General features: G+C 31.9%; 1 protein-coding gene across 8 annotated transcripts; it reads right to left on the bottom strand.

Moving 5' to 3' along the window:
* Positions 1-10,673: 10,673 nt before the first annotated feature.
* LOC107845356 lies at positions 10,674-18,336 on the bottom strand. 8 transcript variants are annotated; one of them, XM_016689629.2, is made up of 17 exons: positions 18,084-18,314; positions 16,534-16,708; positions 15,900-16,000; positions 15,693-15,797; positions 15,568-15,603; positions 15,294-15,404; positions 15,076-15,159; positions 14,861-14,979; positions 14,299-14,400; positions 14,017-14,133; positions 13,868-13,933; positions 13,393-13,459; positions 12,983-13,036; positions 11,983-12,072; positions 11,633-11,659; positions 11,502-11,528; positions 10,674-11,165 (listed from the first exon to the last, which is right to left on the bottom strand). In XM_016689629.2, the coding sequence occupies exons 3-17, from the start codon at positions 15,957-15,959 to the stop codon at positions 11,007-11,009; spliced, it is 1,224 nt and encodes a 407-aa protein (XP_016545115.1). In that variant the 5' UTR covers positions 15,960-16,000; positions 16,534-16,708; positions 18,084-18,314; the 3' UTR covers positions 10,674-11,006. The 8 variants fall into 8 exon arrangements, 7 of the variants coding, with proteins under 7 accessions (XP_016545115.1, XP_016545118.1, XP_016545116.1 ...); XM_016689632.2 differs by having other exon boundaries at positions 15,900-15,970; positions 18,084-18,313; XM_016689630.2 differs by lacking the exon at positions 16,534-16,708 and having other exon boundaries at positions 18,084-18,336.
* Between the last annotated feature and the right edge of the window lie 8,651 nt (positions 18,337-26,987).

Raw genomic sequence — 26,987 nt, 5'->3', positions numbered from 1 at the left:
AATCGTTTTCTATTTTTTCTACTGTTAATAGATCTTGTAATTCCTCATACCTTGCTACCTTATCATTACAAGTACAATTTTTTTCTTTATCACATTCTAGAGTTTTTATTTTATTTTATTTGATCATTTGAGCTTTCAATTCTTTCTTCTATCTTATCTTTAAGGAAACGATATTTAGTTAGTAGGGGTTGTGTCTGCACTGGTGAGTAAGTAATATTACTAGCAAATACTACCCAATTTTTCATAACAAGACATCCGCCATTATTTGCATCATAAAATCTAATCCTAAGACAAAGTCTGCTTTTATATTTAAATCTCTAACTAGTAGTTCACTGAGTGTATATGATGGTTGGTAGAATTTTTCACAAGTATTAAACTTACCTTTGCTTTTGGTATATAGTCTGTATAGGTATTATGGGTTCCGTCCATTTGCATGGATAATTGAGGTTTTGATAATTTTTTAATTAATTTTGATGGTAAAATTTTACTATTTAAAATGCTTTTTGTACACTCTATATCAACTATAGCTAATGTCTGGAACTCATAATCTTGAATTTTTATTCTTGCTAAAACTTTGACTGTACTTTTCTTCTTTTCTTCATTACATACCATTCCTTCAAATGATATATTCATTGATTTTTTCAATTCAACTTTATTATTAAAGACAGATGTACGTAATAATTCTACCTCTACTAAATCTTCTTCTCTGATTATCTCTTTACTGTATACTCTTGTCTCTAATCTTTTTAGTCTTTCTTTTAATTCTAATATTCTCTCTTCTTTTGTTCTAGTTATTGGTTTCTTGTTGTAAAATTTATTTAAATTATTTATTAATTTTGGAGTTTCTAAGATTTCTGAGGTTTTTTCTATACATTTTATGCATCCTTCCTTGTAACATTTCCTACATTTTGTCCTTTTGTTTTTACTTGAAAACAACTTACAAAAAACAACACTGGTTACTGTCTAATCCTTTTCCTTCTTCAAATTCATGTTCACATTCTTCTATCAAATTTACTAAATAGAATTAAATTTTGATTTCTTAAAAAATCAACAAGCAAAATTAAATAAGAAATTCAAAGATTTAGTTAATAAAGACAAAGATAACATAGAAAATTCGAAAATAAAGCTAGTACTACAAGAGGTACGAAAAGAAATTAACCAAATAAAAAATATAACTCTCATGTGTGATATCTTACCAGATAAACTTTATCTAACAATATTACAAAAGGAAGCACAGATCAACCAAATCCAAAAGGATTATTAGATCATCAACCTCAGGGAAAAGCAGACTCTGATCTAATCATAAAACAGAATAATATTATAATTTTACTACTATTAGAACTTAATAAAGATATAGAAAGTGAAAAACAAAAAGATGGTCAAGATAAAAATATAGAAGAATTAATAGAACAACTAAAAAGGATAAAAATAACTCCCCAAAAAAGAAAAAGAAAAAGCTATTAAAATCAAACCAAAAGCATAGACCTTTTTTCAACATCCACGAACAGACAAGACAGACCAAGACCAAGCTTCACCCAAGAAAAACTAACAACCAACATGTTATCCAAAATCATAAATAGACCAAAAATGATTTTAAGACAATAGCTAAAAGAGATAGTAGATGTGGACAAAGACATACAACTTTTTCAACAAACTAAATTAAAACTATTAAGTGCTAAGACTTTATATAATGAAGGAATAGTTTCAATGTCACAACTATATAAACATTATAGGGAAGAGCAATTATGCGTAATTGAAAATGATAGTGCTAGTATAAATTTAATAAGTCCAGAATCTTTAAGACAGATTGCAAAGTCAGACATGAGCCTCATGCATATGGGACTCATAGTAGTAGGTTTAAAAGGCCTAAGTAGAAAAAATCCAGGAATTAAAGTATTAGTTACAATATATGATAATAGATGGTCAGATTCCAAAAGATCCATAATAGGAATAACAGAAGTAGACATGTCGACAAATGAAGGACTTTTTTATTTTAGTCTAGATTATATGATACATTCTTTAGAATTTGGAAAATATATAAAGATAGGCATTCAGACTAAAAGATATGAAGAAATGAATAATGAAAATAATTTATTAATATGTGTAGGATTTATAGGAAAATTTTTCACCAATAGTAGTATAAAATTTAATTTAAAAATAGATGATATAGTGAGTATAATGGGAAATAAAAGTATTAAATTAATGAAGCTTTTAAAGATAAATTCAGAAGAATATGCAGGATTACAATGAAATTTAGAAAATTTTAGTAAGAAAGAAATATTAAAACCCACAGATCACTAAATGTATGCGAATAAGAAAGGAGACACCTCAGTCAGATTTACAGATTATATATATACAAATGAAAGAGAGATAGATGAAGAGGCTGAGACAAGTGAGTATAATGAATACATGAATATAGAAATAATGAAAGAAGATAGTTTTGAAGTAAATAAGGTTATAATGAAAGCAGAAACCCTATACGAAATAAATAGTAATAGCATTTTTAAATGCACAGGCTGTAAATTAGGAAACTTAAAACTTGAAGAAATGAAAGAACATTTTATAAAATGTAATTTAAGAACAGATAATTATGGCTATACACATAAAAGGGAACGAAAAGGTGAAGACTCAAAATCAATCTATAGTATAGACAAAAGTATAAAAGAATTTATGAAAAGTGCAGCAAGTACTGGAAGTCCTTTCCAGAGAACAATCAGTATACAAAGAGTGCCGGTAACAACAGGAAATTCAATAGAAGGAGAAGAATGACAATAGAAGAACCCATTAGATTACAAGAAGGTGATAACAAAGGAAAAATTTTAAACTTACCAGCTCATGACCCTCAGGCATGAAATAATGTAATAGACATATGGAAGAATATAGTTGTAGAAGACTGCATACAACATATGCAAGGTAATTAAGAACCAGATGCAGTAATTATGCATAGATATTTAGAAACATTTTTAGGAGAAAGTACTAGAGCACTATGGGAAACATATAAGATATTATTTGAGCCTAGTTCTACTAATTCCCATAAGATTTTCAGGAATTAGTAGAACTAGGCTCAAATCCATACAATTTTGTAAACAAAGTACATACTCTGCTAACAGGAGAAGATCCCAATAGTGGATTAGTAGTATTGCAGCAAAAAACCCTAATAAATTTAGAACAACTAAGTATTAATAATTGGTCAAGGATTAAATAATTTCTAAATGACTACTTTTATTATTGTACAACTAATGAAAACTCGTTTGATTGGACTCTAGGAGCTAGATTATTTAAAAAATTACCAGGTGCTCTAGGAAGAGAGATAGAAGAAAAATGGTCCAAAAGAGAAGGAGTAATACAAAATCCAAACAACCAATGGTCAATAGGACAAAGAATACAACATGTAATGGATATATTACAAGAAGAATATACAAATATACATATACAAAAATAATTAAAAAAAAGTGATACAGACTTTTATAAAAATATATATACTACACAATATTATGACCAAGATTATAAAAAGAAAAAAATATTAAAAGGCATATAAAAAAGACTATCGCCCTAAGAAGAAATATTACTTAAGAAAATCAAACGCAAGAAAGTCATACCTAGATAAGAATAAACATGTAAGAAAATACAACACCGATAGAACCTACAAAAAACTTTAGAAGACTATTTTCTCACTCTTGATTTTTCTCTTACTTTTCTCTAGCCTTTTTGTAATCTAATGGGTTCTTTTATTGGCATTCTTCTCCCTCTAGGTTTTATGTCTTGTTCTGATTGAGTGTCTGGATTTGTACTAAATACTCTATATCTTGATAAATTTTCTGTTGTTACTGGTACTCTTTGCATACCAGTTGTTCTCTGGAAAGGGCTTGCAGTACTTGCTGCACTTTCTATAAATTCTTTTATACTTTCGTCTATACTATAGATCGGTTCTGAGTCTTCCCCTTTTCGTTCCTTTTTATATGTATAACCATAATTATCTGTTCTTAAATTACATTTTATAAAATGTTCTTTCATTTCTTTAAGTTTTAAGTTTCCTAATTTACAGCTTGTGCATTTAAAAATGCTATTACTATTTATTTCGTATAGGGCTTGATACAAGTACGACCACGAAGATGGACGCATGTGAGAACGTAATGAACTCGAGGCTTGGAGTGTACGAGTGAAGGACTTAAAACACACCAAACCGACCCTAATCTCACATTTGGAGTGTAAAGAGGAGCCTTGGAACACAACAAGGCAACCCCTAAATACACTTGAAGGAAGCCTAGTTCTTAAAAGGGCATTTTGGATATTTTGTATTTTATTTGTAACTAGTATAAATAGAACATTGTAGGGCTTTTAGACTTAGATTATTCATGATGTTGTAAGTATTGAAACACAAAGAAACACAAGTCCTCTCTCCTTGAGGCACCAAAACCAAAATTAGGCATAAAGAGTGTGGAATCACTCTTGTTGATCTCATGGCTTGAAAACGTGATGCTTGGGAGGTGGATTCCGACCTTGTATCTTCGTAAGAGATAGGTGAACGTTGTGTGTAGTGTTAAGGGTCCAAGAGTGGAATATGATCTTGGGTTCTTAATATTATACCTTTATTAAGTCTATCTAACTATCTCTTTACTTTTGTTGTAATCTTGTAGTAGTTTGTGTTCTTGTAACCGTTTCTATATCTTGTTAGTAAAACCCTGTGTTGTTCCTATCTTGTTATTGTTATCCATCTCGCCATATTGTTGCTGTTTCGGTGTATTTAAACCTTTAATATCTTGTTATTATTATGTTTTCATTGTTGTTGTAGTGAATCCGAGAGTGGTCACCAAAGGGGTCCTGGATTCTTCAAACTTGTGGACTGATTTGGTGTTTGTTTTATGTTTCCCTTGTGCTTCTTGTTTCATTTGGTATCACATTAAGAATGAACCGCTAACCAACTGTACTAAAAGCTATAGCTGGTAGCGAGAGGCGTAACCCACCCTTTATAGGCCCTGAACCATATGGGGCACGAACCCGACCCATACCCTCAACCAAGGCCAACCCGAGATAGGTGGACACCCTTTGGGTGCCATCATTCTTCCTTTCTTTGGGAAAGGTTCATCCTCGAACCTGCGCATGGTGTAAGCGAGATTCGAACCCGTGACCTCCGCTTTGATGCCAAACCTTAAGAGTGAACTGCTAACCAACTACACTAAAAGCTATAGCTTTTAGTGCAGTTGGTTAGCGGTTCACTCTTAAGGTTAATGATACAAGATGCATAAGGGAAACACGAAACAAACACCAAATCAGTCCACAAGTTTGAAGAATCGAGGACCCCTTTGGTGACCACTCTCAGATTCACTACAACAACAATAAAAACACAATAACAACAAGATATTGAAGGTGTAAATACACCAAAACAACAACAATATGGCGAGATGGACAACAATAACAAGATAGAAACAACACAGGGTTTTACTAGCAAGATATAGAAACGGTTACAAGAACACAAACTACTACAATATTACAATAAAAGTAAAGGGATAGTTAGATAGACTTAATGAAGGTATAATCTTAAGAACCCAAGAGCATATTCCACTATTGGATCCTTAACACTACACACAACGTTCACCTATCTCTTACGAAGACACAAGGTCGGAATCCACCTCCCAAGCATCACGCTTCCAAGCCATGAGTCAACAAGAGTGATTTCATACTCTCTATGCCTAATTTCGGTTTTGGTGCCTCAAGGAGAGAGGACTTTTGTTTCTTTGTGTTTCAATACTTACAACATCATGAATAATCTAAGTCTAAAAGTCCTACAATGGTCTATTTATACTAAGTTACAAATAAAATACAAAATATTCAAAATGCCCTTTTAAGAACTAGGCTTCCTTCAAGTGTATTTAGGGGCTGCCTTGTTGTGTTCCAAGGCTCCTCTTTACACTCCAAGTATGAGATTAGGGTCGGTTTGGTGTGTTTTAAGTCCTTCGCTCGCACACTCCAAGCCTCGGGTTCATTACATTCTCACATGCGTCCATCTTCGTGGTCCTACTTGTATCAGGGATTCTGCTTTCATTATAGCCTTATTTACTTCAAAACCATCTTCTTCCATTATTTCTATATTCATGTATTCATTATACTCACTTGTCTCAGCCTCTTCATCTGTCTCTCTTTCGTTTGTATATGTATAACCTGTAAATCTTACTGAGGTGTCTCCTTTCTTATTAGTATACATTAAATGATCTGTGGGTTTTAATATTTCTTTCTTATATATATATATATATATATATATATATATATATATATATATATATAAAACAACCCTTTCTTCTTTAATGTCCCTCAACCCTCTCATCTCACCCCGCACCCCGCACACCCCTTTCTTCAAGAAAAATGAGCCCATAGACACTCCCAAGTCTTTAATTCAAAGAAATGGATAAGTGGGTCCCATAATATTATTAAGTTAAAAAAGATAAAGTCGCTTAAACAACTAGGACAGTTGTTCGACAACTGCATTAGTTGTCTCAACAACTATCAAAGTTGTCGAACAACTTTGCACAGTTATTGAACAACTTTGCAAAATTATCGAATAACTTTGATATTGAACAACTTTGCAAAGTTGTCGAACGACTATTAAAGTTGTTTGACAACTTTGCAAAGTTGTTCAACAACTGTGCAAAGTTGTTGGAGCGAAAATGTTATAAAAAAAATTGGAAAAAAAATTGACCCTTTTACCTAATTTTTAAAATTCGAAGGACTCTCACTTAATTGGGAAATTTATTTGTCCCTTTTTATTCAAGGTTGAGAATTATTTTTATTTTTTTTGCTAAAAACTTTGGAAAAAGTAAAAAGGAAAGATTTTAGCAATCCTCATCAACGAAGAGGTCCCATCTATTTTTTTTTGGAAAAAAGGTCAAAAATACCCCTCTACTTAAGTATATTGATTAAATTTGCCCTTCGTTATATTATGGGATCAATTATACTCCTACCGTTATATTATAGGGTCAATTTCACCCTTGCCATTATGAAAGCTAACAAGATTACCCTTGAATTGAATGGATTCCCCCAAATTTAAAAAATGAACCTAATTTTCTTTAAATTACTTGTTTTCTCAATTTAATCGGCTAGACATATCTATTTAAATTAACTAAATAGCTCAACTTAAAAGGTATGATCAAAGCAATTCTTCTTCGTCCAACTTTCAAGCATTGACAACCAAATTTTTTCGAATCGGCACAATAATTATGTAAAATAATGATATTTAAAGCTCTACACTATTTGTTTGCCTAAATATATTTTTTATCACATTATTTTTCTTCTCCGCTGGCCATGAACACATAAAAAAATGTTAAATTTTTCACTTGAATTTTGAAAAAGTTTCTGCACAAATTGCCAAGTGTCTATTTCCTAAATATATTAACCACTTAAATGAAATGTTTTGGAGACGTTAACAATTTTAATTCTTTAATTTTTTACTCAGAAGATTGGTCATAAACGTTTTAGAGAGAACTTTTGTAAGATTAATGTCTCATTTACATTGACTGAATGTTATCAGCATCGAATATGATTTGCACCATACGTATCTTGTCGCGGTTATTCATTAAAAATTATTGTTTAGAAGAAAAAATATAATACAGAACGAGACATGGAGAAATAATTGGGAAAAAGTTAATGAACATATCTCTTTATTACTTTATAAGACTTGGTTGTTTGGTATCTATCAAATGTTCATGGAAATGGAGCACTTCATGATTACTTGAATGGAAATAAAATCGAGGAAGGGGGAGACAGAATTAGAGCAATTGATGTTCGATGATGGTTCGCTAGAGCAGCATGCTTGAGACCCAAGCTATTGTTTGTGAAAGAGAAGGAACAATGGTGTGGGGTAAGTATGTTTTGTAAGGGTTTAGGTGGAAATGGGTCGGGTTAAATTGAAAAAAATAGACAATTAAGAAAAATTGGGTAAATTTTTTGAATTTGGAAAATTCATCCAATTCAAGGGTAATTTTGTTAACTTTCGTAATAACAGAGGTATAATTAGCCCTATAGTATAACGATAGAGATATAATTGACCCCATAGTATAATGAAGGACAAACTTAATTAACATACTAAAATAGAAGGGTATTTTTGACTTTTTCTTCTTCTAACTTGTGATATTTGACCCAATCACTTGCATATCAAATTTTTTGAACTAAACATAAGTGCTACATCATCGATGTATTTTAGTAGAATTTCAGATTTTGCGGGAACATTGATTTTCTTCATCAATTTCATTGAAAAAAGAAATGTTATGAAAAAAGTTATAAATTTTAACACATTTTTTTAAATTCATTATTCAGATGAAGAAGAAAAATTTATACCCAATTCAATTTTTCGCATGGAATTTTTTTTTTTCAATTTCACCGAAAAAGAAGAGTGTTTGATTAATTAACTGAAACTGCACTACCTCTTGAAAATTGATTTGTCTGAAGAAGAAACAAAAAAGAATGGGGTTTATTTTTTGTGTTTGTAGGGGGTGGGGCTGAAATTTGACGAAGGAGTGACGGGGGGTTGTCAGGATTGGGGTTTGATGAAGGAAAAGAAAGAAAGAGGGGCATGCAGGGTGGGGGTGGGGGATGGAGTTGGGTGGGTGGGTCTATTGAAGAAAGAAAAATGAGGTAGAGGGGGGGGGGGGGGGGGGGGAGAAGTTTTATCATGAGTGAGACACAATCAACACTAGTTGTGTGAGACACCTTTTATTTATTGACAAGTATTTTTATGGGCCCTATTGTGTCAGAAAATATCCTCATCTCCTCATATTTCGTTCCATTGATTTCCTTCACTACAACAACAACAACAACAAACCCAGTGTATTCCCACTTAGTGGGGTCTGGGGGATAAGATGTACGCAGTCCATACCCCTACCTCTGATGAAGTAGAAAGGCTGTTTCACTATTTTGGCTATTTGTTTTTCTTCTAATCACTTTACTTCTCTATGCATCTTTCTCTGTCTTTTTTTTTTTGGTTTAGTTAAATAGTTTTCCAGCTAATTTTTTTTCCACATTTTTTGCTTTTATCTATTTAAAACAATATTGTTACTCTCTCAATTTTATTTTATTTGGGCCACTAAAATAATTGTTCTTATAATTTTTGTATTTTAACAAATAAAAAGTTAATGTTATTTCTTATTATTTATCAGTAAATAAATATATAAAATATTAGTAATTAAATTTAAAATTTTAAATTATAATTAATAAGATTAGTTTGGTAAAATAAACTTCTAATATAAACACAATTTAATTTATGTATAAAAATAAACTTATAAAAATATTGTGAAACGCCGTCACGCGTTATTAAATGAGAAAAGGATACTCTATTACACTTTTTAAAACAAATAGCCAAAGTTTGAAAACTTTTCAAAAAGTGGTCAGTCGGATATACTATTTTCGCTTTATAGCTTTTTCCTAATTTGGATCAATTTTGGCCTACGGAATCCATATACAGTTCATAAATAATAGTGATACAGTCTATATACAATACTGATACAGTATTTAACTTGGGCAATTCGACCCTTTTAAAAATATTTCAATTTCAGTTTTTTGCTAAAAAAATTTTAACTGATCTAATGTTCTGTTTTTTTTTTAATTATTTAGAAATAATAATTAAATTACATAAAAACGATATAATTGTTAAATAGAATATGTATCTATATAAGATATATGTATAGAAATTGTATAGTTCTATCAAATATGTATGTGTATAAAATATATATAAAAAATATATAGAAAGTATATGAAAATTATATAACTGTTGTATAAAATGTATAAAAAAATTATACAATTATTATATAAATTGTGTATCAAAACTGTATAATTTTCGTATAAAATATTTATATGTATAAGATATGTATAGAAACTGTATAGAAGGTGTATAAAAATGATATAGAACAAGCCACTTGAAAAGACTAGAAAGTGAAATTTAAATTCCATGGTCATTTTCATGAAAATAAAATTTCATGGCCATTTTCATGAAAATATGAAAATAGTTTAATTTAATTTGAAGTGTTTTTCCCCTATTGACAAAAGTCACAAATTTTTTAAATTTTATTTTTGTTTATTTAAATTTCGTATTTTTTTTTTTGAGAATGTTATATCGAAAGTTTTCTATCAAATTTTTTTCAATTTTTTGATATTGAAAAGTTTAGCTGTTAAAAGCTTATGTTGTTATTTGGTTATGATAGTAGTATTAAAAATATTATTTATATATTTACTTGTTAAAATAAAAATAAATAAATAAAAGTTTATTTACAACTAACCAAATAAAATAAAACTAAGGAAGTAATAAAATTGATAAATCCAGAAAATGTGGGGAAAAAAAGAAGAGGGAAGAGTAAGGAAGAAAGACAAATAAAAAGTAAATGAAAAAATGTGATGAGTCCACAGAACTTTATATTACCAATTAAAAAATCCCTTACACATCTAGTCATAGTTGCGCCTCGCCCATGTTAAAATTTTCCGTGGGGTGGGGTTGGTATTTTTGGGCATATATATTTTTACGTAACAATGACATAACACTAATATAACAATAACATGACGCAAGTATCACACACTCTGTTGTGAGAAATTGTAATTTAAAGTTGTATATAATCACTTAAAGGTTGTTTAGGGACAAATAATAATCCGTAAAGTTAAAATGCTAAAATAAGCTGTGAGGACAAGTCAAGGAGTGAAATAATAGTATTTTTTTGAAAAAAAATTATTGCCTGCAATTGTTCTAAATATAGTATATATATCTATGTAATTTTCCCAATGAACATTGCCTGCAATCTTTCAGGCGACTTCTCTCAACTATACTCCAAAAAATAATTGAAGTTACCACAGCAATCAAAACAAATGAACTAATTATGGAAATTCAAAAAGGCCAGAGAGTAGCAATTTACAAGTTCCTTTGTAGCTGCGTGAAAGACATGGCTAAAATTCCGATGACAACTCTGGGTCAGTTTAACCTCATATGATCATCTTTGACCAAAGCCACTGTATCACGGATGACTGTTAAAACTTCATGCGAGCTTAACTTTCAGTTTTCGTATTTGTTTGCGTCGTAGTTCACGTTTTCGGTTGATCGCTTCAACTGGATCCACCCAGTTCTTGTCTTCTTCCACAGCTCGTTCCCACCGATCCTTAAATATTTGTAGCTCATACGTGGACTGTCGTCGAATCTGCACCATGTAAATAAAATGAATATACAGAGAGTTTGTAGTGTCTTCAAAAAAGAATCTATGTGCTATTAACTTCAACCATAACTGCACCCTTGTGGTGTGGCTCACTGGTCGGGGGTTGAAAACCCACCATAGCTACCTGGGAATCGTTCCCAGATAGGGCCTTTGAGTCGAGCCTGTCGCACCGGGCTTGCGAGGGTTTACCCAGTGCGCACATCCGAAGAGTGTAGCGGCTGCGGGTTTTTCTGGAATTTCCGAAAAAAAAAAAAACTTCGGAAATAACTATTCCTTTCTGAGAATGTGTGGTAACTCATAAGGGTAAAAGCAACATCTCACCTCAGATCGCACGTCAACGTCGTGTCTCTGTGCAAGAGAAAAGAAATCAAATGATGTCGGTAGTTAGCGAAAGTTTAGAGTCGGAGATTTCTTAAACTGCTTAAGTGAAGGAGCAGTGGGATGTTACATACCTTCAAAGACTGTTTAACATTTGAACGCTGTACAAATATGAACAGATTTTAGTGGAGCAATAAAAATGAGCATACTCGTAATATCAGCAAGAGTTTTACACAAACTACAATGTAGAGATTCTTGCACGATTACACATTAGTGTAATTTAATGAAATGCTCATCATAGGAATCTACCTGTAACTATTTATAGGTAATTTGACTGTATCAATATAGCGCGCATAGGATGCTACACTGGCGTTTGAATAAGAACCTGAATGCAATGATACATGAAGTACTTGGGGATAATAGAGAGAGCAGCAAAATTGTGTCTTCTGACTCCAATTAAAACATATTTAGTGCAGAAGGTTACCTTCTTCAGAGATGGCCCTCCTAAAGTTTGAATGCCCTGGTGGAAGATATATTCACTATCAACTACTCCAACTTTTTTGGTTCTGTCCCCCTACATCAATTTCATGTTCCACGTAAGTTAAAATCATACATGCACCCACTACTTACAAATAATAATTGACAGCACATTAAAAAGAGTTCTTCTATCCTGCAAAATAGCTTTAATGAATTCCAACCAACAAGAGAAGCAGCAAAGACTATTAGTACATCATGCAACTCGTGCTCCCTGGAGGTGCACGGGATTGTTATCTACCATACCACGAAATAATTTACTGCTACTATCTTGTGGCATCACAAGTAATGTTCGGCAGTTGCGGATTAACATTTGACCATTCCTCAACTAATGGGCAGGGATGGATCTAGTGAAGGAGCTATGGATTTATCCGAGGCTTAACTAAATAAGTAAAAATAAATAGATTTTGAACCCAGGATGTTGTAGAATTCCGAATTGAACCCGTAAAGTTCAAATCCTAGATCCGCCTTTGTTAATCCATGTCATCCTTGCATGGGCATGATTGTTTTCAACTACATCGGAGGTCCCCAAAGGGGAACATTGCTTCGAGATCACTTAGCAGTTTTGAGAAAATATCTCTCCAGTAGCTAATACATAGCTTGTCGCCAACACACAAGAAGCTGCCCTCTCATCTGTAAAAGCACTAACCCGTTGGCGGACAATTCATAAAGTTTTTGAGAAGATGTATGACAGCTGTAGTATGAAGAGATGAATTGCAAATGTGTTGAAAGGCACAGGGGCTTGCTTGGATTATCTAAGAGTGTATTCTTTTGGAGAAAAGACGCTTCTGTTCTAGATAAGGAAACTGGGAATAGAAACTCTTACCCTTCTATCAGAATTCAGAATAAACCGAGTTCATTAAAAGGAAATTTTCCAGGTTCGCCTCATAATATAACAAGAAATTAAACTGAACTAAAGCGAATTAGCAGCCACAAAGAAGTGATCTAACCTGTGCACAATAACCAAGTTTCATGTCCATTCCCCATCCATGAACAAGATCATTCTGATAGGAAGAATCAGTAATCAGAATCTCATTACGAAAGCAAGTAAGAAAATGAACAAACAAAGGATTCTTCAGCATGAAATTTCAAAGTGTACGTGAGAACTGAGAAGTAATCGCGTACAGTCGTGGAGGATCCGAATTAAATAAAGAACACATTAACAGTACCAAGAGTAACCTAACTGCAAATGGAAGGGGAACCAGACATGAAGATTAGAAAATGCATGATTTCGCAATGATATTGTTATCCATTTCACGCAAGTAGAAGATAGCATAAACAAAGATTGCTTTTTATCTTGACACAAACTGTTGTAATTGGAATTTGGGATGCGAACTCTTGACAGAAACCACAAGTTTACCTGTATAAGATGCCAAGCACACAGCCAAGCAGATCTTGAAAAGACTGGAGCCATTCCTTCCACAAATCTGCAGATAAGAGAGTGCATAGTACTCGTTCTGATAGATAGTGTATCACGTCAAAAAGATTGCACCAAATTCAAGAGAACACGTAAAGCAAATTTTATCCAAATTGTTAAGAACATTTGCACTATAAACATAAAATCTTTTTGCAACCCCAGGGGAAATACAGATGCTACCCTTTGGGTGCGCACCCGGTAAACCCGCTCCACTGCAATAGCTCACAAACCACAAGAGAGGTAAACCAAACTAGGCAAGCCCGGAACGACGAGCTTGACTGAGAAGGCGTAGGCGTTGGCGTTGGCAGGGGGGATCAATCCCTGGCATCTCTTACGGGATTCAAGGAGAAAGCAAAGCCTAACCAGATCAAAGAATATGCAAGGCTAATAACAATTATATTAACTGTATAAATCTTACCCGCTGCATGGAGGACCTTCGCTTTCATTTGAACATTTTGTACTACCTCTTCTATCATACACTCTTCTGCTTGAATAAAAAATGCATTGATATTTCACCCAAAATATTCCAAAACATTAAATTTGAGGAGTTGGATTATCCCAGGTCACCTGTGGAACCTCTTTCTCTTGCTTCTTATTGTGATTCTATGATGTATATCAGTTGAGTTCCGGTCCAAGGCTGGCTGGGAAATTTCCAGTCCTTCTGATTTCACAATTTTGAGGTACCTGGAAAAAAGTGAGCGTCCAATAGGCCCAAAAAAAATTACCATCTGGCAAAAAGTCGATTGAATTTTAAAAGCAGAAGTTCACCCCGGGTAAATTAGAAACTTATATCAAATGTGTCTATCTGCAGATTATATACATCCAAAGTAGGATATATTTTATGCTTACCTTCCAGGATGGAAATTCTTCACGCCCAAATCTTCATCCCAAAGGAAAATGTAATCATAGATAGAAACAGCAGCAGGATGTAAGAATCGCTTTGCAAACCACCTGTGTTAAAGTTAAATCACAACACCGATGAGTTCCTCTACTTCATAAGTATACAAGCTGATCGCACAGTTTCACTGAAGGAAGTTTTGCATAAAAAAGGGCCTTAAGAGGGACCGTCCAATTGTTGAGGGAAACCGAAAATTGGATTTCAATTAGTTTTTCAATGTTAAAAGCGCTAGAGCGTATTATCTTAGACAACAGGTTGCTGATTGTCCTGGATGAGTTATGAGGAAAGACAAACTTCCAGCAGAAATTGGAAACTCTAACGACAACTTACTGTTTTTATTGACAACAGAACAATCGGTTGTCCGCAAATTAAGATAAAGGTCCCCACCACCTACTCCCTCTGTTCATAATGAAAATTAGCCTGCTTAATTTACAGGATTAGGTAGACAGCAGTCTATGATTTCATCAACTATACACACTTTACCTAATTCCAAATCAATGACAATATTCTTACCATTTAGTTTGGTTATTTGCAACAATATGAATGGCTTCTTTACTCCATTGGAGGTCCCACCAGCCATCAACATGTCCATCATAGTGGAACAAGATGATTGTAAAATTCTCTGGAAGAAACTGAATTAAAGTAAATCACACATCAGACACAATTGAAAATCAGATAGATTAGTCGATTACAAGTTTTCCACAACAAAGTCGAGTAAGATGTTATACCTTTTGGACAAGAACATCAACATTGCTCTTTTGTTTAATACCAACTGCCAATGCCAAAAGGTTATGAGAACTAGAAATGTTAGCCTGAAAATGGGAACACAGAGGGTTAGAAACTGAGCGGAAGAGAAAAACTAGTTTTAATCCCATATTAAAATGATAATAAGAGATACTAAGGGAAGCTGCTCTATTTATTCGACGGTTAAGGAGATGAGAAATACCTTGGACTTGGAATGACTTGTAGACCAAAGAGGCTTTAACTCTAGATCCGACCTTGCATGGATAATACCATGAGGCAAGCTGTTTAAATGTGTGATATCTACATCAGAATCCTGGATGAAAGAACAGAACGCATTATCGTGACAATTAATTATGAAATGCTATCATTAAATACTTTAGCTCATCAAGAACTGGAAGCTAATAAGTGTCCCTATCTGTGCAGACAATTACAAATAAGCAAAAAATATGTATAGAAAAGAACAGAAATGCAACTACCTTTGAAGAATAAAACGGGTTCAACTTCGACTCCATCTGAAAACGTACAGAGGAAAATATGATTGTCAGCAAAGAAGAATTGAAAGGTACCTCTACTTTTTTAATAAATGGTAGCCCCATCATACCTCTGTCTGTTCATACTGATAATTAGTGGTCCTAAACACAATATACAACACTGTACAAAGAATCCCCATAAACGGTAGCTGTTTCACTTTTATTCTACCTGTTACCTGCAATTACATTCTCAACAGTTCAATACACAGTAAAGTTAGACCTTCCAAAAAAAGGGGAATAGATTGTATGCGATTTCTAACCACTACGCATTCACATACCCAGTCAACAAAGACACTCTTTTTCTTCGTTGACGCCACCGCCATGATAGATGCCCTCATAGGCGACTATGCTATGATACAAAAAAGATGCTCATTACAAGCTGCAACAATTACAATTTGATATATACATTAGTGAAAAAACATTTAAACAGTGATTACAAAAAGTAGCTTATTTGTATAAAGGGCATTCAATATCTGCAACATGTTCCTTGTTTGACCATACAACGATAATTCAAATTGTGCTCCGAAGTCCTAACAGACTTCCCAACTTGGCCTAGTTAATCGGCTATAAGTGCAGCGCAAAGTAGTATTTCCTGGCAAACCGTGTTTTCTTTGGAAAATATGATTAAAGGCTTTCTAATCAGTTCTCTGAAAACATGAAGCGAGTTACTCAAGCGCAGATCAAGTGAGGAGATTTCACCTTCCATCATACAATGAGTCACATTTTGTATAGATGTGGTACTACTTGCTTGTCATTCTGCTTAGAGTGCACTACAATGTCTAAATCAATTACTCCTAGAGGATAGCTAGAAATACATCTGAAGGGCAGATAGACCAATCTATCTAACAGTTTTAGAAATTAAGGAGCTCCAAGTTGGAACTTAATAATCGAAAAGATGACATCTGTGCTCACTTCTATTAAGGCTGGGCATAATATATAAATAGTAATAAAAAATTGGGAGGCAAGAGCAATGAAATATTCTCAAGCGTGCAAGGTCCGCATATAGCCCACTCTGCCCATACCCCACTTGTGGGAACACATTGTATTATGTTGTTGTTCTGGAAATACCCTGTCAGGCACGGCGAACCTGTCAAAATGAAACTTTTAACGTCCTTGGAAAACCCATTCAAGAAGCTCCTAAGGCCCGAGTGGACCCAAGATTTTAAACTTGATGAGTTCAACCTTTAAGAATTCTAACACATATAACACTGAAATAATTATACTTTTAAAATTATGAGCTCAGATCTAGTAGCTATTAAAATTTTAGTGAGCTTTCTCCATACACACGGGTTATGGACTGCGTACATTTTACGCTCCCCAAACCCCACTTTGTGGGAATACAAAGTGTTTGTTGTTGTTGTTCTCCATACGCACGGGAATAAATATACAGACACATCATAAAAGGCACTACTAGAAACAGAAGCTTTCTATATCGCGAACCAACGGGAAATTTGTGTTATAAAACATGATTTTCCCACTCCATTTCCACCGAATCAGTTCACTGGGAAACGCACGTCTCATTGAAATACTGAGAAGCTTCCTAATTTTTCCGTGTGAAAACACTACTTATTTCTTTTCTCACTTATTCAATCAAAATATATGTGGGAATAGCCACTGAACATTTTCCCACGGAAAAAAAGTGATTTTTTAGTGTGGAAGAAAGAGGAATACAATTCCAGAAAGGTTCTTGCATCAGGATTCAACAAGCTAATATTTATAGTTGTTACTTTTGGAAAATAATTTGATGCAACAATAAACATAATTTTTTTTTTCAATTCCACTTGCCACCTCCTTTTTCTTGCATGCATCCCAGATTGTTCAATCAAAATTTTCAATTCCACTTGCCACCTGATATCTGTGGTGGCAAGTATTCCATGGATTTAGTCGAGGTGAGTGAAAGCACCATGGTTATCCAAAAAAAGAATGATTGTTCAATAAATTCCAAAAATCATCAAGAACACAGAAGAAAGATTTAAAAAAATGAGACATATAGAAAATTATTAAATACTCACCGAATGGTTAGTATTTTCTGCAAAAGAAGAATTCAACAATTTCACAGAAATAACAAAGGTAGAAGCTTATTCTATCCAAATTTATTAAAGAAGTAGAATAAATTCACTATTGATGCCATATAAAATATATGGAAAAAACGTATTAAATTCTAACAAAAGGAAGTGATGTTTCAACAGGACTAAAGAAACTTTAGATATAATTCAAAAATTGGGAAGAATTAAATGAACAAAGAAAGTTACTCGTGACTATTCAATACTCAAACAAAACAACCATAATTACCCGCTTAATTAACAATTAAATAGCATTCGAAATTAATAAATGATTTCAGCTCATGCAACCAAAAAAGTTTAAAAAACTTTTATGATCAAACAGTTTCACAAAAAGATAAAAGAAAAATCCACCGTACATTATAATAAGAAACAGAGGAAAAACAGATAGCATCAAAATACCTGAAAATTCACATGAAGAGTTCCTAAAGTTTTTTTTTTTTTTTGGAAAGTGAGAAGAGTAACAATAGCTTAAAGAATAAAAATAATACAGTATGTCACCGAATAATATGGTACAAATATATACATATAGTGATATATAAATCACTATATGTATATGTTTAGTGTTCTATATGTATTGTAGTTGTATATGGATATGGAGACTGTAAGGGGTGGGGTGGTATTTGAGGGGGGTGGGGTTGAAGAAGAGGTCTTTGAGTTACGACAGACAAAAGTGTTGAAAGTGCCACGTTTAAATGGAGCTTGTACACATGTTAGCACTAGGAATATTGCACCCCAATAAAAAAGAAATCTCATCAAATAAATATATAATAATCCCTCCAGTACTTTTTAAAGACAAATTAGATTAACTTAATTTATTTTTAATATTAAATTTAAATATTTTATATTATATAAAAAATATTATAAATTTTAATTTTTAAAATTTAATTAAAAATATATTTTAAAATATTAATCAAAATTTATATTGTTAGTATATAAAAAAATAAAGAGAGTACTTTTTTCTCTTTTAATAAATTCGATAAATTTATAACTTTAATTAATTTATTAAAAAAAAAGACAGTGAATATTTGAAATAATTTCTTATTTCATTGATGAAAAGAAAGGTCAATTTGACTCTAAATAAATTCAATACTGGTGATGTAATATGGTTGACTAATTTTGAATTCTACACCGATGAAAAAGGTTTTATTTTTTTAATCATAAATTTTCCTAATATATAATTTAAATATAATATGCTATAATAAATTTCAATATAATATAAAGGACATAATTAATAAATAAATGAAAATTGATGAAAGTAAGCGTCAATTTTATTTTTTTCCATTTAATAAACTTTCAATTTTTATATTGAATATAGTACTACCAAATTATACCATTAAAAATATAATAAAAATTGCAATTTGGTGTAATCTTTAAATACATAATTGCATAGACTCTTTTCGAAGAGATTAAAAGAAAAGATATTATATAAACTAAAAAATACTTGTTTGCTTCAGTTTACTACTTTTTGTCTAGCCCATATAAAATAATATCATTTTTTTAGTAATTTTTTAATTTTTACTTTTCATCATTTAAAATTACAAAATTAAAAAAATATATATTTTTATTTCAAAATTATAAAATTTTTAAAAAATATTTTTGAAATTTTTTAATCAAATTAAAATAAATCAAATAAATTAAGCCCTATTTTACTATATAATAGAAGCGGCAATGTTGGACCAGCTTAGGATCATCCTGGTTGCTTCAGCTGCTTGTTTCAAACGTAATTTTATTATATCACCCCTAATTAATTATTATAAATTATTTTACTTAAATATTATAATATTAATAATATTTAATAAAAGGGTAGTTTTCAAAATGACTACTAGGTTCCTCAAAATTCCACTTATTATTATTTGAGGATGTTTTTTTTAACTGCTTCAATCGTAATTTTAATGTATCACCTCTAATTAATTATTATAAGTCATTTACGTATTCAAAATTAATAATATTTAATAAAAAATAAAACAAACATTTTTGACATACCTGCTTCAGTTGGTTCGCAGCTGAAGCAAGCAGGAGGTTGACATGCCTGCTTCAGCTACTTCAACTGTGATTTTACTATATTACTCCTAATTAATTATTATAAGTCATTTACATATTAAAAAATTAAAAATATTTAATAAAAGATTTATAATAAACATTTATGGCATCACTGTTTCAGCTACTTCAACCGTGATTTTACTATATTACTCATAATTAATTATTATAAGTCATTTAAGTATTAAGAAATTAATAATATTTAATAAAAAAAGATAAAATAAACATAAAATAATAAATTTTTTGTTGATGTTTTTATAAGTCATTTAAGTTAGTTATATATAAGAGGGAGTTTCATGCTGAAGCAGGCAACAGGTCAACATGTTTGCTTCAGCTGCTTCAACTGTGTTTTTACTGTATCACTCCTAATGAATTATTATAAGTCATTTATTTATTAAAAAATTAATAATTTAATACAAATAAGTAAAATAAACATTTTTGACATGTCTGTTTCAGCTGCTTCAACCGTAATTTTGTCATATCACCCCTAATTAATTATTAGAAGTCATCTAAGTATTTAAAAATTAATAGTATTTAATAAAAAAGGTAAAATACACATAAAATAATAAATTAACTCTTGATGTTTTAAATTAGCTTGACGTCTTATATAAGGCTCACTTAGATTTTTTTCACAAGTAACTTTTTGAAGTTATTATGTTATATCACTTCTAATATATGTCTGCTTCGCGACTTCAATCGTGATTTTACTATATCATACCTAATTACTTATTATGGTTATTTAAGCATTAAAAAAATTATATTATTAGTATCCTATATAAGAAGTCACAGTAAGCAGTTAAAGCAGGTTGCTCATGGTTGACATGCCTACTTCAGCTACTTTAATCGTGATTTACTACATTACCCCTAATTAATTATTATAAGTCATTTACAAATTAAAAATTTAATAATATTTTACTAAAGAAACTAAAATAGATATTTATGACATGACTGTTTCAACTATTTCAATCGTAATTTTACTATATTATTCATGATTTTTTATTATTATAAGTCATTTAAATATTAAAAAATAATGTAAAATAATAAAATAATTTTTGAAGTTTTAAATTAACTTGACGTTTTATATGGAACCACTTAAAAAAAATTCACAGGTATTTTTTGTAATAATTTTACTATGTCACTTCTAATTAGTAGAATAAAAGAAAAAATATTATAAATCACAATAATTTAAAACTTAAATTATTTAAAAAATATAACTGACTATCAACGTCACAAAATTTTGAACAACTTAAAATATCATTATACAAATTTCAACAATCTAACTATAATATTATATGCCTAACTTAGAATTCATTAATCAAACAAATGAAGTTTTTAGTTAAATGATAGAATTATACATAACGTAGAATTTTTAAGAATTAATATTGGGCCGTGCGTAGCACGGCGTAAGCTGCCTAGTACTATAAAGTGTCCTAAGGTATAAAAACATGTTATGCACCTAGTACACGTGTTACACTTTGTTTGGATAGTAATTTGCCATAGTTTCATAATATGTGGGATTGTATGATATGGTATTATACTGTATAATCTAATACAATACAATATTTTAATGGACTGTATCGTTCACTGTTGTTTAATAACGATTTTATTGTTTGGTTTAACGGTATGGTACTGTATCGTAACTGGTAAGTTTACTAAAATGTTCTTAATTATTATAAATATTAAATTTATCAATAGTTGTTAATAAAATAATTTTCTTTCTACTAATCTATCACAAATTATGTCATGTAAATATATTAAGTTGTTAAATTAATGTAAATTTTAACAAAATCAATATAAGAGTAGATCAAAATAAATATAATTGAATTCACTTTTTATAGTAACAAATTTCATTTTCTTTTGGTGTTTTGAAACATGACCATCAATGATAAGTATAAAGTTTGAATGCATTTTTTGTGTATGCTATGTGTGTGTTCGGTATGAAATACAAAAAAAAATTAGAAAAATAAATTATTTTTTACTTATTTTCTTGTGTTTGTTATGCAAATAGAAAAATATTTTCTAAAAATATTTGCATATATTTAACACAAAATAATGAGAACGAATAAAATAAGGGGCTGGGTTAAGAAAAAAATATGATTTATTTTGTTAAGAAAAATATTTGGGGGTGGGGCAGTCGAGTTGGGAATCGATGGTGGGGATATGGGTGGGTTAAGAAAAAAAATTTAACAACAACAACAACAAACCCAGTGTATTCCCACCTAGTGGGGTCTGGGGGGGGTAAGATGTACGCAGTCCATACCTCTACCTCTAAAGAAGTAGAAAGGTTGTTTCCGATAGACCCCCGGCTCAAGGCACGAGATACCACACAAACACGTAGTAAAGCACAGAAGCAGATTACATAACATAAGCACCCATAAGTAATATAAAACAGAGGAAAGCAGAGGAAAGCACACAGATTCGTAATAAAACATGGAACACGGAACACGGAATCATAACAGGAATAAAACCCCCACCAAGTAATTCCCTACACTAGCGACCCAAAACTGGCCCTAGTGAGGTAAGAAATTTTCTTAAAATTTTTAAAAAATAAAAAAAATTGATTTAGAGAGGGATTGGTAAGTGGTAGGGGAGGGGTAGGGGGTGAGTGCGGGGTAAGAAAATTTTTTAATTTTTTTTTTTAAAAATAAATTAAGAAATAAATTGGGGTGGAGGTTTGGTAAGGGTTGAGGTCGAGGTTAGGATAAGAAAAAAAAAACTAAAATCTTCTAAAAAAAATTTTAAAAAAAATCTTTTGGGGCGAGACGCAGGGGAGGGGGTGTGGCTTATGGGGTGAGGGGAGATGGGAGAGGTAGGAGGTAGAGTTAAACAATATATGGTAAAGGATATAATAGGATTATATAACAGAAAATAAGGCCATAATTAAAAAAGGAAGAGTGGGTGGCTGACAGCAGGTTGGGGTGATGGTGATGGTGGTGGTGGTTTGAAGATTAAAAAGGGGTGGGTCTTTTGATTTAAAAATTTATTTTAAAAAATTATCTTGGTGGAGAGAGTTAACTGATACTTGTTGCTGATGGGAGGCGGCAAATATCTCGTGAAATTAGTGAAGGTGCATAAAAGTACCCGTCTTGTTCATTTTAATTATTGTTTCAGATCAAAAGATTGAACCAAAATAATTGCCACATAGGAATTCAAAGATCAAAACTGATAATTATTTTTAAGTATATCTATAACGTTAAAGAAGTAGCTCTTTTAAATACGGCTCATTTCTGAAAAAATATCTAATAAATAATGATACTTCAGTTATCTTGTATTTATAATTTTTCTTGAAAAGTTCTGAAAGGAGCTAAAATGATAGTCAAATTGAACCAAAATAATTGTTACATAGGAATTCAAAGATTAAAATTAATAATTATTTTCAAGTATATCTATAACATTAAAAAGTAACTCCTTTAGACACGACTCATTTTTGAAAAAACTATAATAAATAATGATAACTCAGTTATCTTGTATTTCTAATTTTTCTTGAAAAGTATGAAAGGAGCTAAAACGACAGTCAAAATGAATTTAAGGAATTACATATTATGTTTATGTTGGAAATATTTATTGAGTTAGGTTCATCCATAAGTGTGTCTACACCCGTTTAGACTCACTCAATCAAAAACTAACTTCTTCTCTTGCTTTAGTTTGAGCCCACCGAGGTGCTAATTTGTTTATTAGCCCATTAATTTCCTACATTAAATATGGCCAAGATTTATACTCCCTTCATTTTAAAATGGTTGAACTTTTTACTAAAAATATTTGTTTCAGTTTAGTTGTCTCATTTATGAAATTAAGAGAATTTTATTATGTTGTTCAAGATTACTCCTATTATTAAATGACTAAATAAAGTGTATATACTCACATTTGTACTTTCAAAGGATAATTAATAGGGATAATTTGATAAAATAGGTACTTAATTAATATTTTCTTAAGGGGAGTGTCAAGTTAATAAGGGCTAACTATTTTAAAATGTAGAGAGTAATGGAAAAAAAATGCTCTGCATTAAATATAGAAAAGCTATGGATAAAGAAGTTCATCCGCCGTTTTGTGATAATTTCAGATGATGATAATACATTTGTTAGAGTTTGAGACCTACTGATTTACTTAGTTTAGCCTAATAGTTACCTATCAGTGAAACAGGTTGTCTAATGGGTTTCAACAAAGCTAAAATTATAAGTAAATGAGACAGTGTTTTTATGTGAAAAACACCCAGCTTAAAAAGGTGTAAAAAACCACGACCTATGCCTCTACAGAATTTTACCCCAACTTCACTAAAACACTTTGAGCCTTAACAACAACAAATTACAAGACTCTTGCAATCTAGAAATTATAAACTCTAATTCCTACTCCTAGAAATTGCACAAACCTCCCAATGTATGTGTTTCCAAGACTTCGAGTTTTCCAAATTGAAGACAATAACCCTAACTCAGTTTATACTTCACTGAGACTAGAATTACATGAACATTACAGCTCAAGAACTAACCTAATACATAGAGTCTAAAACACCTTGTCTTCTAAGTAATAGGAACAGGTTCAAGTACTAGTTTCTTCAAGCTTTAGAACTGTCAAGGTAATTTGCCAATTGCCTTTCTGCGTGAGTGATTATGCAATATACTTCCTATATTTATCCACAACTCTTCAAGGAGTCCTTCAACGAATAACACTTCTATCTTGAAGCCATCACTCAACTCTTCAGATTTTGTTGTCAAGTAAAAGTCCTTCTTCAAGTCAATTTCCTCGTCTAGGTAAAACTCCTTCATCAAATTATCTTCAAGTGTAGTGTTGTACTCAACCTCAACTTCTTTACCACACGTGATCAACATTATGAGTCTATTAGAATTAGGCTTGCTTATCCATTTCTAACTTCAAGCAATCTTGTCTGTATCTCTTAGTAAAACTGAACCCTGTCTTCATATGTTTGGAACAGCATGAGTAACATGTTTCATTCATATGTCAATCATCAAAACTTCACTGATCTAACAAATTCCTCCTTTTTGATAATGAAAAACCACTTCTCTCATACATTTATCACAACGTCCATCATAAATTCCTGACACACTTAACAAAGGAGTCAAATATAAAAATACTAGAATAAAACAAATTGTTCATTGAGTTATAATTATTGTACAACCTTTCTTCCCTCTTTTGACATCATCTAAAAGCTGATTCAAAATTAGAGAAGAGTAGAATTTATGTTTAATAATCCATGGCCTCTGGGGCTATCGCTAAAACAATCAAAATTCAGAATAGATAAACAAAATGTATTAAGAAGGACAAGATCAGAACATAAAGTAGCAAAAAGTACCATTTCATTAAAGTGAAAGAGATGATCTACATAACCAAAAACATATAAAGGTGAAGCACTTGAGTCACAAAAAAATACATCATTCCTAAGGCACTAAGAGTTGGATGAGGTAGACGGAGCAGATGGGATCAGTTGAGTCATCCTCTACACAGTCTGAGCATTCTCAGATCATTCTCATTACAGGTCAGCTTGAAGAGCATCAATTCGAGCAAGAAGTTCCAGTTTTTCAACATCACATGATCTACTTCCAATTTAGCACTCTTTGCAGCCAGAGTATTCCTCAACCTTTGCATAGGGTTATCAACACTCTTCATTGAAATAGGTAGTTCCATGTGATTCACTGTCCCTACAATATATTTGGTTGTTTAGAGGGACTAAACTTGAATAGGCACCAAATAATCCTCAAAAATAGGGACAAGCCAGAACTCATAGGTAAGAGCATGACCTTTTGCATCTTTAATAAGGACCCTCTACATATGCTTAATAATAAGCCTAGGTAGGTCAAGATTCACCTCAGTATCCAACAATTCCATGAGGGTCAGGTCAAAAAAATTTACCTCAATACTATGTTCTTTCCTACAACCGATCATTTTATGGATAACATCAAAATAAATTTAATGAAGAGGAGACAGATCCCACTTAAAAACTCTTCGATGATGAAGAAGGTAAGGATTACCAGAAAATTTCCTGGAAATGTCTAGGGCAGAAGCAAGATTATCTAAAGGAGGTCAATCAAACTTTACATAATGACACTAACCCCCCATAGAAATGTGCAATATCCTAGTAATATTAGCAGCTACAAGTTAATAGGGACCCCTCTCACAGTAGTAGAAAATAACTCTCCATGTGCAACCCCATTAGTGTAGAATTCGTACACCTCAGCTTTTCCAAATTTTCTTTGAAGATCACCTTGAAGAAACAAGTGTGACCACCCCTGTGCCTCTAGTTTGGTTAACAAAGTTTCCATGGCAGGGCTCCCAAAACCTGTAACTACCCTTTCACGAGCAAGCTTTCTCTTCTAAATGTGAAAAACGTGATCCACTTAAGAGTCAAAGTCCTCAGAGGTTTCCTCAATCTCAAAGTCTGTATCATGCTCAGTAGGGGCATTCAAAATTATGTCAGAATTGGAGGAATCAGAAAGAACAGGTTTCGCAACCTGTTTCTTAGGACGAGAGAAAGATTTTGACTGAGCAAGTTTAGAAGAAGAGGAAGATTTTAAAGTGACTTTGGACTTGGAGGTGGAAGAAGAAGGATGAAATACTGAGGGTTTAGGAATGGTTCATTTCACTGTTTTCCCTTATGTACAGAATGAAACAACATATCTTGAGAAGGTGTAGGAGTAAAAGAAGCTGTTGCAACGTGTTTATTTTTACTAGCTTGAGTGCTTCAGCTAGAGACGCCTCCTCTTGTTGCTTTTTATAGAGAGTATGAGGGGTTCTAGAAGAAGTAGCAAAAGGACGTGGTTCATCAGAACTCACATGGTCCTTAACAACAATGGGAGAAGGAGAATGCTTTCTATTAGCTAAGATCTAGATTTTTGGGAACAAGATTTGCAATACGAATATCATCTGTGTCGATGATTTGGAGAGAAACAACATCAGTAACTTTAGGAGTTGAGGTGGAAAGAAACCAAGGACCGACGTAGAATTAAGAAAATTGATTTTTAAAACAAGTCCAAGAAGGGAAATCAGATAATTTTATAGGAATGGTGGAAGGAATGCAAAGTTCAGTATTTGCAGTAGGGTGGACAACCATATCAATGGATGCAGATTCAGAAGAAGGGTTAGTCTTATGGATTTCGAAGGATGAAAGTGACACCATGGAAAAAGTAAAACACAAAATTTTTACTTAGAATGAAGTGCCTGAGAGTTTTTTGTGATTATGAATGGGTGAGGTTATGGTGATAATGGAATACATATAAGAAGGAAAAAAAGAAAGTTAAAATGTAAAGGTAATGGAGT

The sequence above is a fragment of the Capsicum annuum genome, chromosome 10 (assembly GCF_002878395.1).
Source record: "Capsicum annuum cultivar UCD-10X-F1 chromosome 10, UCD10Xv1.1, whole genome shotgun sequence".
NCBI classification, from domain to species: domain Eukaryota; kingdom Viridiplantae; phylum Streptophyta; class Magnoliopsida; order Solanales; family Solanaceae; genus Capsicum; species Capsicum annuum.
This window is presented reverse-complemented; position numbering and strand designations above follow the sequence as displayed.